The sequence below is a fragment of the Glycine max genome, chromosome 13, assembly GCF_000004515.6.
Source record: "Glycine max cultivar Williams 82 chromosome 13, Glycine_max_v4.0, whole genome shotgun sequence".
In the NCBI taxonomy this organism is placed as follows: domain Eukaryota; kingdom Viridiplantae; phylum Streptophyta; class Magnoliopsida; order Fabales; family Fabaceae; genus Glycine; species Glycine max.
Window position 1 is genome coordinate 43,726,104 of NC_038249.2, and position 14,526 is coordinate 43,740,629.

The following is a 14,526-nucleotide window of genomic DNA, read 5'->3' on the forward strand; positions in this document are numbered from 1 at the left end:
AAGGTAAAAATTATCTTTCGAAATAATTATTTCATAATAGTTTTATAACACTTATTTTATTTTGAAATGATTATTCTATAATAATTTTGGAACACTTATTTTTATTCTAGAATAATCATTTCGGAAGGAAACTTATATCTTTCAGAATGATCATTTCATAATAGAAATAAGTACTCCAAAATTATTATGGAATGACTATTTTTATAATAGAAAAAATCTCATTAATAGTTTTTTCTGAAAATAATTTTTTCTATTCCATAATAGTTGTTCTAAAAATGTATATATATTCCAAAAGGTTGGGTTGTGACACTTTGCATCCCATCAATGTTGCACTTTAATGTTCACTAGAGAGTCATACTAGGTTTGAAATTGATCTGTTGTCATTTTCAACGATTTAGGGACAAAGATTTTAGTTAAACCACATTAGGTGTTGTTTTGATTTTGATGTGTATTTTGAATCATGAGTTTCTATTTTACATTCTTAGGTTCTAAATGTTGATTTTGTTCACAACATGATGTTGGATTCAAGGTGCCAAAAGATATAACGATTTTCATTGTAGCATATGTAGAGAATGAAGATAAGTTTGAGTTGTTTGTTTCTAAAGAAAGTGAGCATGATCAGGGAGATTGAGTTCAACTGTGTCGTTGCGGTTGAGATCATGACCAGATCATCCATAGTGGGGGACTCAATAGATGACGCATAGATCTTTGTCGATGTCGCACTTATGTGGTGAGGCTTGGCGTTTCGACGATGCGCAAATGAAAAAGGGGGAAGGAGGTGTTAGGATTGGGGAAGGGAGGTATCAAGACTTGGTGTGTCGTAAGTCATTAAGAATATTTTTACTCGCACAAATAAAATGAGAAATGTAGGATACAAAATGGGAAGTGTTGGATACAAATGCAATGTACCATCCTCTTGGTCTAACCCAAGTTCATCAGAGTCCAAGTTTTCGGCCTTTGCTTCCTGCACCTCATATTTTACTTACTGCACCCCCATTAAACTAAAATGGACAAAAATACCCTTTGTTATTCTTTAACACCGGCCACCCACTCCCAACCGAAAACCCAAACTATTCTGATCCATTATCCGCCTCGGTACAATTCAGAGGTCACAACATGAAAAGTGCACTAATAATGATTTTTGAAATGGGTTTTGAACTAAGTTTAATGGAAAGGTAGTTTTACATCAATGGGTTCGATGTCGCGTTTTTACTCGGAATCGGATTTGGATAGCAAATTGGAAGTTAGTTTCCAGCGATCGGAGATTGGGACTTGCCGGAGGAGGTTGGAGACTTTTCACGAAAACAATTATGCATTTCCGGATAGTAGTAAAACAAAAAATGAGTACTTTTGGATTGTTCATTTCGGAATCATGCATACATAATTCAGAAACAAGCCAGCACAAATATAGTAGTTGTAAATGCAACTTATTATAATTATTAATAATATTATTATTATTTCTTTAATTGCCCACTAAACTATAGAATATTAAAAAAGGCTCATATAATGGCCCTGTTTCTAATCTTTGTTCATCTAGGGCCTAACAAAATTTGCTTCAAAATAATGTTCTACCTTAACAGAAATACATATTTGTTAATTGGTAGAGAAAAAAATGTGAGAAAAAATAATCTTAATACTGCACTGATTAGCTACATTCAAAGTAATATTAAGAATGTAAAAAAATTAAGTGGGGAAAATTGTTGCAAAAAGTTGACCACATAAAATGACTTACTTCTTCTACGTAGATAAGCAAATCAATAGTATATTACACAACATAATTTATATTTACTAAACGACCTTAAAAAATTATCATGATTATTTCTAAATTCGAGTATAAATTTTGCTATCTTTAAACATACACAAGGTACATTCACTAGTAAAACTTGCAAAAACATAACTTCCTTTTTTCACTAATTTATTCCTTTTTATCTCGTTTGGAAGTTTAGTGTTTTGATTGCGAAGGCAAATACAAAGGCAAAGAAGACTGGAAAAGCGACCAAAACAGCGGCAACTGGTCCCATGAAGTCTGGTTTAAACCCATAATGTTCTTCAATATAATGCTTGATAGTTTGGTTATTCGCACTAGGCACACTAATCTCTATCTCTACATCTCCATATTGTGAGACAATTAACCCATACACAGTCCACGCTACTGGGCAAATCCAATAATACCAAACCCACCATTTAGGAATTTTCTGAAATGTCAAAGTTGATAGAGGAATTATGTTAGAGAAAATGACAAGAATAATTCTTTTATTGCTAAATAAGCTATTTCTTTTTATCAATTTAGTCATTTATTTTTTTGGTTTAATTTAATCATTTTTTTTTGTTGAATTTTATCCTTCAGTTTATTTTAGATTGACGTCGTTAAAAATTTAAAAATATATATTTTTTGGTTCATTTTTGTCCCATTGTCCTCCATTTCATTTTTAACAAAAAAAATCATTTTTAATTAACTAATGATATCAATCTAAAATGGACCAAAAGATCAAAGTGAATAAAAAAAGATAAACAACCAAAATAAAATTTTTTAAAGATAAAAAAGATTAAATTAAACCAAAAAAATAAGATAAAAAATCAAATTAAACCTTTTAAAAGATGAATGATTAAACTGAATAAAAAATAAGGTAAATAATCAAATACTTTATTTGTTTGTTCTTCTTCTATTGATGCATAATAACAAACTAGAATGATACTTACTGGTCTTGGGATAAAAAAACCAGAAAATAGATTGAAGATTCCGTAGAATGCTGCTCCAAGGATTGATGCAACTTGGTGGTTTGGTGTAATGGAAACAGTCATCATCCCATAGTATGTGAAGTACATGAAGGAAAAGAAACTTACAAAGAAAAACCAAAGGACCTTGGCTACTTTCCATTCAAAGCTCACCATAGCATACACTATGAATGAGAAACATATAGTTTGAACAAATAGATATGGTATTTCAGAAATAACCTGCAAATGAAACAAAAATGCTAGCATAATAAGCAACAAATACAACATGTAATAAGTTTTATAGTTGTCTAAAAAATAAATCCATCCTTTAACCTGTGCAATGGCATAAGGCAAAGCAGAATACATCCCAGCAGCTCTTTCTCGATAAAATACCGTTCTTTCAACGGCTACTACTGGTTGAACAGTTTGGCAATTGTTAACACCTACAAAAAAAACTGAACCATACAATGCTCCTATAATAGTAGTCAGATCGCCTGAGTTACCCCTGTAAAAATATGACAAAAAAAAAACAATAGTTTTTAATGTAGAACAAAATGCTTAGACCATAAGGTTAGATATCTATTCAACTAAGGTAGCTACGAATTTAAACCTGTTTTTGCCAACCCTCCAAAATACCGTCCCCACCAAGAAAGCTGCAGCTAAAGTGAAGAAAAACCTGACAAGGTTATAATCTGGACTCCTCCAGTAAGTCAACCGTTGTTTCCATAAACAAGATTTGAACTGTTCCCAAGTGGATTGAGAATATTGAGTGGGGAAGTACAAATCTTTTACTCCTGGAGGACTAGTACTTAACTCCCTTATTAGAGCTTTGTTTCGCCTAGTCATAAGCATATATGTATGTTAGCTTAACCCAACTAGTAAATGCAAACTCACTTGACAACAATAGTATCCTAGACGTTAGACTTACTGATACAAAGATGATGATTTGTAGTGCTCAGCAAAATCCATTCGAAGTCGAACTTCAGCTGCTATAGAGCTAACCTCTAACATCCATGTAGCTGGGTTGTACTTATCCTTAATTTTTGGGACCCCTGGGATTGCCTTTGACCACAAATGAACATGAAATTAGATGTTGATTTGAACATATATACTTGAACTCCCCGTTACATGATTTGATAAAATTAAAAAAATATATACATAATTGTTTTGTTGTAATACCTCAAAATATTCTATAATCCTAAGTGAATTCCTTCCTAATGGTCCTGAGTAGATCACTTGTCCTCCTCTCTTCATCAACAACAACTGGTGCACAAGAAATGTTTATCTACCAAAGAGCAATGGAGATAAAGAGAAGAAACATATAACACATACAAATTATGAGTTTGTTGATACCTCGTCAAAGGCTTCAAAGATATCGATACTAGGTTGGTGAATTGTGCATACAACTGTTCTTCCAGTGTCAACAGTATTTCTCACAGTCCTCATTACAATGGCTGCTGCTCTTGCATCGAGACCTGAAGTTGGTTCATCCATGAAAATGATTGACGGATTAGCGACGAGTTCAACAGCAATTGTTAGCCTTTTTCTTTGTTCGGTTGACAACCCTGTAACACCTGGAAGCCCAACTATAGCATCCTTGAGATTATTTAGCTCAACCAACTCCATTACTTCGTCAACAAATTTCTATAAAGAGTAAGAATAAGGAATTTAAGTTTCACTCTTTTATTTTATGTAACTTTATTATCAAGGACAAAATTAAAAAAAAAAAAACACATAATGCTTAGTGCTAACCATTTTTTCCTCATTATTGACCTCTATAGGCAATCGAAGGAAAGCAGAATAGATCAAAGATTCTCGAACAGTAACTTGGGGTGAATGGATATCAGTTTGCTCACAATAACCAGAAATTCGTGCAAATGTTTCTTGGTTCTTGGGGAAGCCAGATATTCTAACATCTCCTTCAATGTAGCCACCTGTCTTTCTCCCTGCTAAAACATCCATCAAAGTTGTCTTTCCAGCTCCACTAACTCCCATTAAAGCAGTTAAAACTCCAGGCCTAAAGGCACCAGTAACTTCCCTAAGTAATTGTAGCCTATCATCTGTCACTCCTTGCCCTTTCATTTCCTGTTAAAAGTTAACACTTCCTTTATATTTACCACTAATTATGAATGGTAGTATGAAGTTATATTGGAAAAAAGTGATAGGGTTCTTACAGCAGGCATGTCCACATAATAATTAACACTATCAAAAGACATTGCAAGTGGTTGAAAAGGTAGAACCATTCCTCTCTTAGGGGCAACTCCAGTGGCTGATTCATGCATTGAATCAACACTTCTTATTCCACTAGGATTACCTCGGTTACTCATTTGTTGCATTGCCACTTCTCCTGAAATTATTCATGTACAAGACAAGATAGTTAACTATAAGTAACATCAACAAAATGTACACTTTTAGCTAAATCATTCAATTCAATGTCAAAGTTATCTATGTAGCTTGATATTTACGTGTGTTGTTCCCATCAGTAGAAGATAATGATTGAAGGGCTATCTCTCTGTTGGGCTCTGGCTTTAAAAGTCTAGGATCTTTTCTAAAGTCTCCTTCAGCTTCCATTTCACTTGCTTCTTCTTCAGATACAATTGCTTGTTTTTTTCCAATAGCTAGTGAATCAAATTATACAAAATACAATAAAAACATTATTAACATCAAACAACTAGTGAAAGAAGTAATTCATTGAAATGTATAATTAGAATATTAGTTCTTACGATTAAGGTACATAAGTGCAAAGGTGAAGAGAACATTGTACAAGATAATGAAACCCAAAAGAGTAGCTGCACCAATCCAGTACCATCGTTTCTCAGTAAAAACATCGAAGTTATTTAATGTAGCTATACCGATCGGGGTTCTACCATCTGAAGACTACAAAATAAGAAAGTTGAAGACAAAAATAAGTTTCATTTTAAGCCACTGAATAACACTTCATCTACTACTGAAAACTCATTCTACTTACCAAATTGCTCCACCTTGGAGCAAATAATTCATTCACAGTAAAAGCATTGAATCCATATGTTAGTGGTGATATCCAGTAGCCCCATATCCACCAATTTGGAATGGAACCTATTAACATTGAAAAGGTTTAAACATCTAGATGAGCATATTCTTTGAAAAAAATTACGTGACACATTATTTATTTTGGTGAAGACTTTCAATAACATCTAATTAAAGTTTAATTAGTCACTCACTTTTAGGAAGGATGAAACCTCCAAGTAAAAAAACAAGGAGGAGCATGAGGGATCCACCAGTGTTAGCAATAATCATTGTCCTAGAAACTCCAGATATGAACCTAAACATCCCAGCTGCCATTTGCTGGACAAGAAAAACTAGCAACAAGTGCTTGAAGAACCTGAAAGTTGGATAATTGAGGCCCCAATACATAACTTATTATTACAATCATGGAATTTATTTTTTGTTGCCAAGAATGTAATCATAGTTTGCTAAATTTTATAATTAAATTGGTATTGTTGTTAGCAGTAAAAAAACATATAAACAAGTTTAAATGCAAATTTGAGGGGAAAAAGGTTACCTGCTAGCTTCAGGTGCTAATCCTATTGTGTAGTATGTGATAAGTACCCAAACAATAGCCTCAAACATAGTAATGGGGATCCGTAGGATGAAATTAGGGAGAGTGTAAGTCCAAGGAGGATGGAAAAGGTGGTCTCTGTGCTTGTAGAATATAGGAAGTCTTGCAATCGTGAGTGGTAACTCAGCAAAACCATTGAACATGTTCATGATCATGGTAAACAAAATTGAGCCTATGTAAACTGCGGCATCAGCCTCATTCCTTTGATGCATATTGGCCCTAAAGAACACAGTTGCAGCTATGATACCAATAATGACTATTTGACCTGTCTTAAATACATAGACAAAAGCATTCCTCTTTATTAGTAGCCATTCCTTGTCCCAACATGCTTTAAGAAGTCCCATTGTGGGCACTGTATATTTCTTGAAAACAAGAGCCGCTCTATGTCCCCTTGATTTATCAAATGGCACAGAAAGCTCATTCTCAAGCTTTATTCCAACATGAAATTGCTTGAATCTATTTGCAAACTCGCTCACTGTGACATAACGGTATGATAAGCTTCTATTTGCCCAATATTGTTCTTGATCTTTCCTTGAAGTAACCTATACAAAATTAACAACTGCCATTTACATTCTTCTTTTTGATTTTTTTGAAAAATATGCCCTTATGCAGTAATTTATCACAAAATTAATACTCCCGTTAATCTAATCTAGTGCATACTTATTCCAAATATTTATGATATTTGTTTTATAAGCACTTACTGGATGAGTACAGTAAAGTAACCCAATTTGAATTAACATCAATTTTATAAGAAATTCTCAAAATCCATGCTAAATTTTGTGAAGTTTATAATTATTTATGAAAAGTTAGTGGGTAATAAACTTCTTAAACAAAGTTAAAATACATAAATTTATTTTAATTTATGAAAAAAATTGGTTTATTTTATTTTATTGATTCATTTTTTTTCTTCTCATATAAATTATTGTTGAGAATTTTATCCAAATTGAGTTAATGCCTATAAACACAACTAATATTTAAAAAAAACAATAAAATAAGTTTTTAAGGAAAACATTCAAATAAATCTAGTACAAACTTTTTGTCATTATATTAAAATGTTATTATATTTTAAGCTTTTAATTCATTGTGTTCATTTGAAACAACTAAGTTTATGTAAAAAAATGCTTTTGGTTTATTAAATCAAACTAAGTTAAATTTCAAGTACCGTCAATTGTTATTATTATAATTATTTAGTATTATTAATTTTTTAAATATCCTTGTCCTGTTTAAAAAAAGTAAGGAGTAAAAATTTATCTCATCACTCTACTCCTATATTATAAATTAGAATAAGAGAGTAAGTGAGCCACACTTTCCACTCTCTCAATTTAATATTTTTAATCATTGTAACTAGCTAAAAAAGAGATCTAAACCCACAAGAAATCTGATCATACCTCCTGTAAGAAATCTGCTGTTCCCTTTCTTTCAGGACATTTAAAGCCACAAGATTCAAAGAACTCAACGATGTGGTCACGTGGGCCCTGATAAACAATCTGACCCTCCGATATTAAGATGATATCATCAAAGAGATCGAACGTCTCTGGAGCAGGTTGGAGTAGGGACATGAATATGGTTGCTTCAGTGAGGTGTACAATTTGTTGGAAGCATTTCACAATTTGATATGTTGTGGAGCTATCAAGTCCCGTTGATATTTCATCCATGAACAATGTTTTTGTGGGCCCAACGATCATTTCCCCTGTAGCAAACAAAAGTCAAAACCCTTGTCGTGCCAAGCAAAAAACTGAAATGAATAAGAACATGATATCACTGAAAGAAACTATTAAGATTCATTGTAGTATTGTATATCACTGTCAATTTGTAAACGATTGGTAACGTGGCTTTAGTTACATGAGTGGTTGAATTTGAACCTTGGCTTGCTATGATATTAATTTAATTGCATCACCCTTCTTGAATTTCATCTATATATGTATTTATTAATTTATCTGAAAGGATAATGACATTTTATGGATTGAACATGTCAGATCATTATTTGTATATTCAAAATTAGCAAAGTTTAGGTAATGAAAGTTATGTATGTAATAAGCAAGCAAAGTACTATTATTTTTATAAATAAAAAAACAGTGTATAGAGGGTAAAATATAAGGACCAAGTCCAAGAAAACAAAATAGTAATATTATTTATATCACAATTTTTTTTATAACACTTTCTATTATATTATTTTTTCTTTCTTAATCACATCATTTATTTATTTAATATTTTTTTATCTCTAAATATTATAACAAAATTGTAATAATTTATCATATAAAAATAATTGATTTCTCAAAAGCATCTTAGTGAGCCAAAGTACATGCAACCATATCTTAAACTTACAGGAAGATTTGATTGCATAGGCAAGTCTCTGTCACCTTTATTCAAACATAAAGATAATATACGGACTCAAAATTTAATAGGGGGAAAAAGTAATACTATCCATAGTTATTACTTTGACTTTAGTTATTAAATAAAATTGGATTAAATGTTTGAATATGGATTTTGACTTTAGTTATTACCTGTGGTTACACGCTTCTTTTGGCCACCAGATACACCTCTCTGCATTTCATCACCCACAATGGTATCTTTGCAAATATCAAGCCCCAATATCTATTCATACAACAAACAGTGAATAGGTGTTTTTTTAATAACATAATCAAACCATTAGTCCGGAAATTAGAAATAATTATGTAGTCTATCACGCCAAATTAATTTAATATATTAAAATTATTTACAATAAAACAATTATTAATTCTTTGAAAAAATATCTAAGAACAAGAGGTCCTGTTCTCTCCCTAACCTCAAACATAATGTTGAGTAAGAAAAGTCACTTACTTTGAGTGTATAGGCAGTAATGAGACTGCTTTCTGTTCCTTCCATTGCAGTAGCCTAAAAATGTTGAAAGTGTGAGAATTATTCAACAAAGTTGAGAAAAAAAATCGGTTGTTTAGTCTTTGGGACATAATAATAACATAATAATTAGTACCTTCATGAAAAGGTCAAGTTCTGCCTCTGGAAATATTCCAGCTTCCTTTTCCCTTCGAGCTAGCTCGGCTAATAGGTCTACAATAACATATTTGTCAAATAAGTTTCAACCAGATATAAATACTTGCATTTAAATATTAGTTAAGGTATAAGAGAGGGAAAGACAAAATTTGCGAGTAATTTTTTTTTCTTCTCAAAATTTGTATTGTATTATGTATTATAGATATAAGAATGTAGATCCAAACTATTTTTTAAATAGCCTGTTATTTGCTATACCAGCAAGCAATGGAAAAATTGAAGTTGAACAGGATTTCTACAGGAAATTGTTGATTAAATTACCATATCTCGTTCCAACTCCTTGGCATCTAGCTGAGAAATCAAGGGTTTCTTTTACGGTCATTTCTCCTATATGCACATCATTTTGGCTAATGTAGGCTGAAGTCTTTCTAGGGACAAACTCGTTAGGCTTGTGCCCGTTGTAGGAGATTTCTCCATTAACCTGTTTCATTCAAACCCAAACACCTACAGCTCTTATGCGTCACCAATGTTATTCAACTCCACTTGATAGAAAATTAGAAATTAGAAAGAGCAATTAATTTCATTTTCTTTTCTAACACAGTTCAGTCAAGAAAATGAAATGTGGTGGGTTAAGAAAGAAATAAAGGAAAAAAAATATCCTAAGTTGGATCTCTCTTACTAATAAAAACTAACAAACTAATAATTAACATTTATCAATAAAAAAAAATTAAATGACTGAAGTCTACCCTCAAATCATTGTCCAATTTTCCAGCCAAGGCCAGCAAAAGGGTTGTTTTCCCTGAAGAAGGGGGACCAAGCAAAAGGGCCATCCTAAAAAAACAAAAAAATAAGAATGGTTACACCAACCTAGGTAAGGTGAACTAGTAAGATAGGTCCAATTTTCCAAACAAATTAATGATGATGAAAACTTCGGGGTGGTTGATACCTTGAAGGCTTAATAATGCCGGAGACATTTTTAAGAATTGTGAGCTTTGTCCTCTTTGCGGTACTAATCCCACATAATCCAAGAGCTGATTCAGCAATGTTCAATGCAACGTTTGGTAAGGTTGGCAGAGCTCTGCTGCCAATGTAGCAATCAGCCTCTACAGTCAAATTTTGATACCTCACTTCTACTGTTGGGAGTCGGATACCAACCCTGCAATTGAAAAACAAGTGGATATATTATTTGTTCTATATTAAGTATGAGGTGTGAGAACAATATGTTAGACAACAGTTAATTGCATAAGATTCTCTTACCATTAATTATTATCCACTGCAATTTCACCTCACTTCATACATTAAAGCATCATCTTGATTTACAGAATTTCAAATTTAATCCTTGTTTTACAAAGGTAAAAAGAAATATAGCTATTTAAACTTTTTAAGATATTTAATCAGTTGACATTGCATTTGTAAATTGGAATAATATCGCATGCATGAAATGGAAGAGGGGTAACCTTATGTTAGTTCTAATTCCCCTCCCCTGCACACAATCAAAATGATTTTATTTTAACTTGTGACTGTATATATCAAACTTTAAGTAAAAAAGCGAACATGAAAGTACAAGGGGGAAAAAAGTCAACAAGCCGAAGGATCTCTAAAAGAAACGAATATTGGGCCAAGATTGTTCTAAGTCTACACTGTATTCACCTGTACGTGGATCTCTATAAAAGGGACATTTTCTACTTCTACACCACAAGATAACGTATATTTTCATATGCTGACACTCTACTTGTTCATGTATTGATTTAGGCCTTAGAATGCAAGTATCCTTCACATTCTTTACCCCTCCATTACCATAAATGATCTGATCTACTGAAATAATAAACAATCTTAGAAGCATGAAGGAAAAACCAAAAACTTTCAATCACATGAATTAGTACTTTATTAATCCCTTTGCTGACTATTGTTCACTTGGACAAGATTCATTTCCCCCCTCTCTCTTCAATAATGCAATTGGAATATTTTTGCTTGTGGGTTACTAAACCCATCTCCTTAAAATCCGACTCTTCAATATTGAATTTGATATTTTTATCATTTTCTTTATGTTCGTTTTGAGTAAATGACAAAGACACAACATTTAATATGAGAAATCAAGAGTTACGTCATGTGCACACTTAAATAAGAAACATTTGTTGTAACTTGCTTGCCCTAAACAAAGTCAAAGCCGTATGATAAACTAATCCTTCATATTTGTTTCTTTTAAGACATGTACAAGAATTCAAAACTAAATTACATGGGAAAACAAAATGTCCACTTAATCAAAATTGAGTAAGTCAGAAGTAAGCAGAAGAGAGCAAGGTCATCCATAAAGAGTTCATTAAATTTAAAAACTTGAGGATAAAAGTTGAATTATATATAATTTTAATGATAGTATAAGGTAACCCTGAAACTAATGGACTATTTTCATTTGAGAAAAAATCATATAATAAATCGTGTAAATATTTTTTTTTTATTTTCTGTTTTTTCATATTTTTTAATATAAACTTTAAATATAACAAATAAAGTAAAAAGAAAATTTTACCATGAAAAAGAAAAGAAAATTGTCAAACAAAAAAAGACCCGTGATCTATCTTATCTTAGATTTTGGTGCAGAAGAGCATATACAAAAGATGGAAATGGAACTCACTTATCAAGTCTGTTTCTGAATTTGCGCAAGTACTTTTCATTGTCTTCTTCAGCTACCTTGAAGATTCTGTCAATAAACTCTTGCCTTTCATTGACATCCAACTTTCGAACATCAACTTCCCTGTGTTGCAATGTGCTTGGACGAGCATCAGCATGATCATGACCAGCCTCCACAAATGTTTGGAGGATACTTGTTCTTAGCCTGTCATAGGTTGGCAATCTCTCTATGGCAGCCCACTTGAGAGCCTCTTCATCCTCATCAACATTTGAAGTCCTTCGAGAATATCTCCCACTTGCAAACACACCCTCCATTCTCCAACTTGACCTGCTTAAGCTCCTACTTATGCTTCTGGTTAAATTCCCACTCTCCATTTTATATCTCTCTCCTTCTGCAACTGTGGATTTCAAACATGGATTTTTATATACAGTACTGCCAAGTGCAAACAGCACTCACTTGATTGTGTTGGATGACTTTTTTGGATTATAGAACAGCACAAGGTCCAGAAGAAAATTCTCTGCTTAACAAAGGAAAGGGTTGAAATTAACTAGAAAGTTACCTTTCGCCTTTTCAACTTTTTAGTTTACTATCCTCTGCATATCTTCCCCTCATCTTTTCTTTCTCTCCTTTTCTTGTTTTTCACTCATGAGAGAAGATTTGGAAATTGATAGACCACTGATCTGAGCCGACTTTCTGCTTTGAACAAAGTGTTATATATATTCTAATGTATACTGAATTATGCATGCATTTAATAATTATAATGATAATGAGTGAGAGAATGAGAGAGATTGTTTTGGTAACAGAATTGTGGTTAGTCTTAATCCTTTATTTAAATGAACATCTCGATGACTAACTAATGAATCAAATATATTTTTATGTCACTTCATGGTATTTGAGGACCAGATCAAATGCAAGTAAGAGAAGCATGGGCCAAACACCGAAGATTTTCTATAAACTGAGTAACTCAATATATAAACTATGATACTGAAATTATCCGCTCTCTTATATATCTTATTATGTCACTAAACATTTTTTTATGTAATAGAAAATTATTATCACAATGAATTTTGACTTTATCTTCATGGAACCTAAAGTTTGACTAAGTTATTATATCTTTCTCGAATTTTCACCCCCACCTCAAAATAAAAGGAAGAAATCGTTGAAATCAAAGTTAAGCACTGAAATGATATTTTAGGTATATAATTAGTTACCTTTAGCTGTTTGAGATTATTTTAACTATTGATTTGGTTAAGAAAAACATGAATTTGCGGATAAAAATATACTAATTAATGTTTTTTGTATAGACATTGTTTTTTTTTACACTATTCTGTCATTTTGCTCAAATAATCGTAAATATAAAATACATTTCAATTTATTCGTTGTTGTATATTTTTTTTTCATGAACAGCATTTTAAAAATGATACGAAAGAACCATTTTTCACGGAAATAAGATGCCGGTACGTAATTAAGATACTCATGTTTATTATTTGTAAAACAAGATTTTCTAATGAGAGGTCGAGAACTCCGGTTAAATTTAAGGAAGTTGACCTGGTTTTTCTTCCCCCTCCTTAGATCGTGTCAATCAAAAGCAAACATTGGTTGTGTAATTTATATTTCAATGTTTCGGGTTTTTTTTTTTTGACAGGTTCAATGTTTCGTGTTATTACACATGTTTGCTTGCTATTGGAATTTGGAGGACCTCCTTAAGAAAATCGAAATATAACAATGCCCGAACGAACAAGCATTACTATGTGCTTTGTTACTCATAAGGCAACTCTAGCTCATGATATACACGAAGACGCGCGGTAAATTTGTTTCCATGAAAAAATGACAAGAAATGATAAAAAAAAATACAGAACTACTCTACTAATAATCGATTTTGCACAATATCATACTATTAGTTGATATTTATTTATATCTTGTCATGTCAAATGAACTTACAATCTATGTATCTCTTATTTTTATGAAATTTCCATCATTTTGTAAAACCACACCCACCCTCCTCATTAATTGACTTGATATTTGATATTATTTTATATCTATTACTATTAAATTAAATCCTTCTAATTTCACTCTTTCTCGCTCAATGTCATTTGTAATCTGGGGTGTAATATGATATGAGATCAGAAAAAGTAAATTGTTAATAAATTTCTTTAACTGTGGAAATCATTTGACATAAATGCTTATATATTGAAATGATGGAGGACGTAAGCGAGCATGGTTTTTCCATCTTATGACCATGAATATTCAACTTCGGCATTCCATTTCATAATTCTCGACAACATTTAATCAACAGTTCTACATTTTCCCCCCTCCAAAATCAAGTTGGTGCTTTCGGCTAGTTGTCTGCTTGATATCTTATGTTTTTGCATGTGATATATCTAAATAATATAATCAAAAGTGACTAAAGATAAATGATAAATATACTAAAATTAAGATTGAATTATTCGGATATTATTATATTTGAATTCGGTAATCTTCATATTGGGTGGTTAAATAAGTTGGCTACTCAAATCTTGAATGTGTAGAAGATTTAAATAAGATAAGAAAAAAACTTATTCCTCAATCATAAGATAAATATATAATTATAATATTAAAA

The 14,526-nt window shown here is 31.9% G+C and overlaps 1 protein-coding gene across 3 annotated transcripts; it reads right to left on the reverse strand.

Moving 5' to 3' along the window:
• Positions 1 to 1,798: 1,798 nt before the first annotated feature.
• On the reverse strand, positions 1,799 to 12,769 carry LOC100801386 (ABC transporter G family member 36). Of its 3 annotated transcripts, XM_006595063.2 has the most exons (23): positions 12,487 to 12,769; positions 11,931 to 12,324; positions 10,248 to 10,457; positions 10,048 to 10,132; positions 9,623 to 9,782; positions 9,285 to 9,361; positions 9,134 to 9,187; positions 8,818 to 8,908; positions 7,702 to 8,003; positions 6,257 to 6,855; positions 5,916 to 6,076; positions 5,684 to 5,790; positions 5,439 to 5,592; positions 5,181 to 5,333; positions 4,890 to 5,062; positions 4,468 to 4,800; positions 4,069 to 4,359; positions 3,895 to 3,978; positions 3,644 to 3,777; positions 3,326 to 3,553; positions 3,049 to 3,220; positions 2,701 to 2,955; positions 1,799 to 2,195 (listed from the first exon to the last, which is right to left on the reverse strand). In XM_006595063.2, the coding sequence occupies exons 2-23, from the start codon at positions 12,299 to 12,301 to the stop codon at positions 1,926 to 1,928; spliced, it is 4,464 nt and encodes a 1,487-aa protein (XP_006595126.1). In that variant the 5' UTR covers positions 12,302 to 12,324; positions 12,487 to 12,769; the 3' UTR covers positions 1,799 to 1,925. The 3 variants fall into 3 exon arrangements, with proteins under 3 accessions (XP_006595126.1, XP_014621614.1, XP_040864452.1); XM_014766128.1 differs by having other exon boundaries at positions 11,931 to 12,769; XM_041008518.1 differs by lacking the exons at positions 11,931 to 12,324; positions 12,487 to 12,769 and adding an exon at positions 10,952 to 11,373.
• Between the last annotated feature and the right edge of the window lie 1,757 nt (positions 12,770 to 14,526).

Coding starts and splice junctions, on each gene's coding strand:
- LOC100801386 (XM_006595063.2), bottom strand. CDS start 12,301: ATGGAGAGTGGGAATTTAACCAGAAGCATAAGTAGGAGCTTAAGCAGG. Junction 10,458..11,930: donor TTCAGAAACAGACTTGATAA/GTGAGTTCCATT, acceptor TTTCAATTGCAG/GGTTGGTATCCGACTCCCAA. Junction 2,956..3,048: donor TGCCTTATGCCATTGCACAG/GTTAAAGGATGG, acceptor TTTCATTTGCAG/GTTATTTCTGAAATACCATA.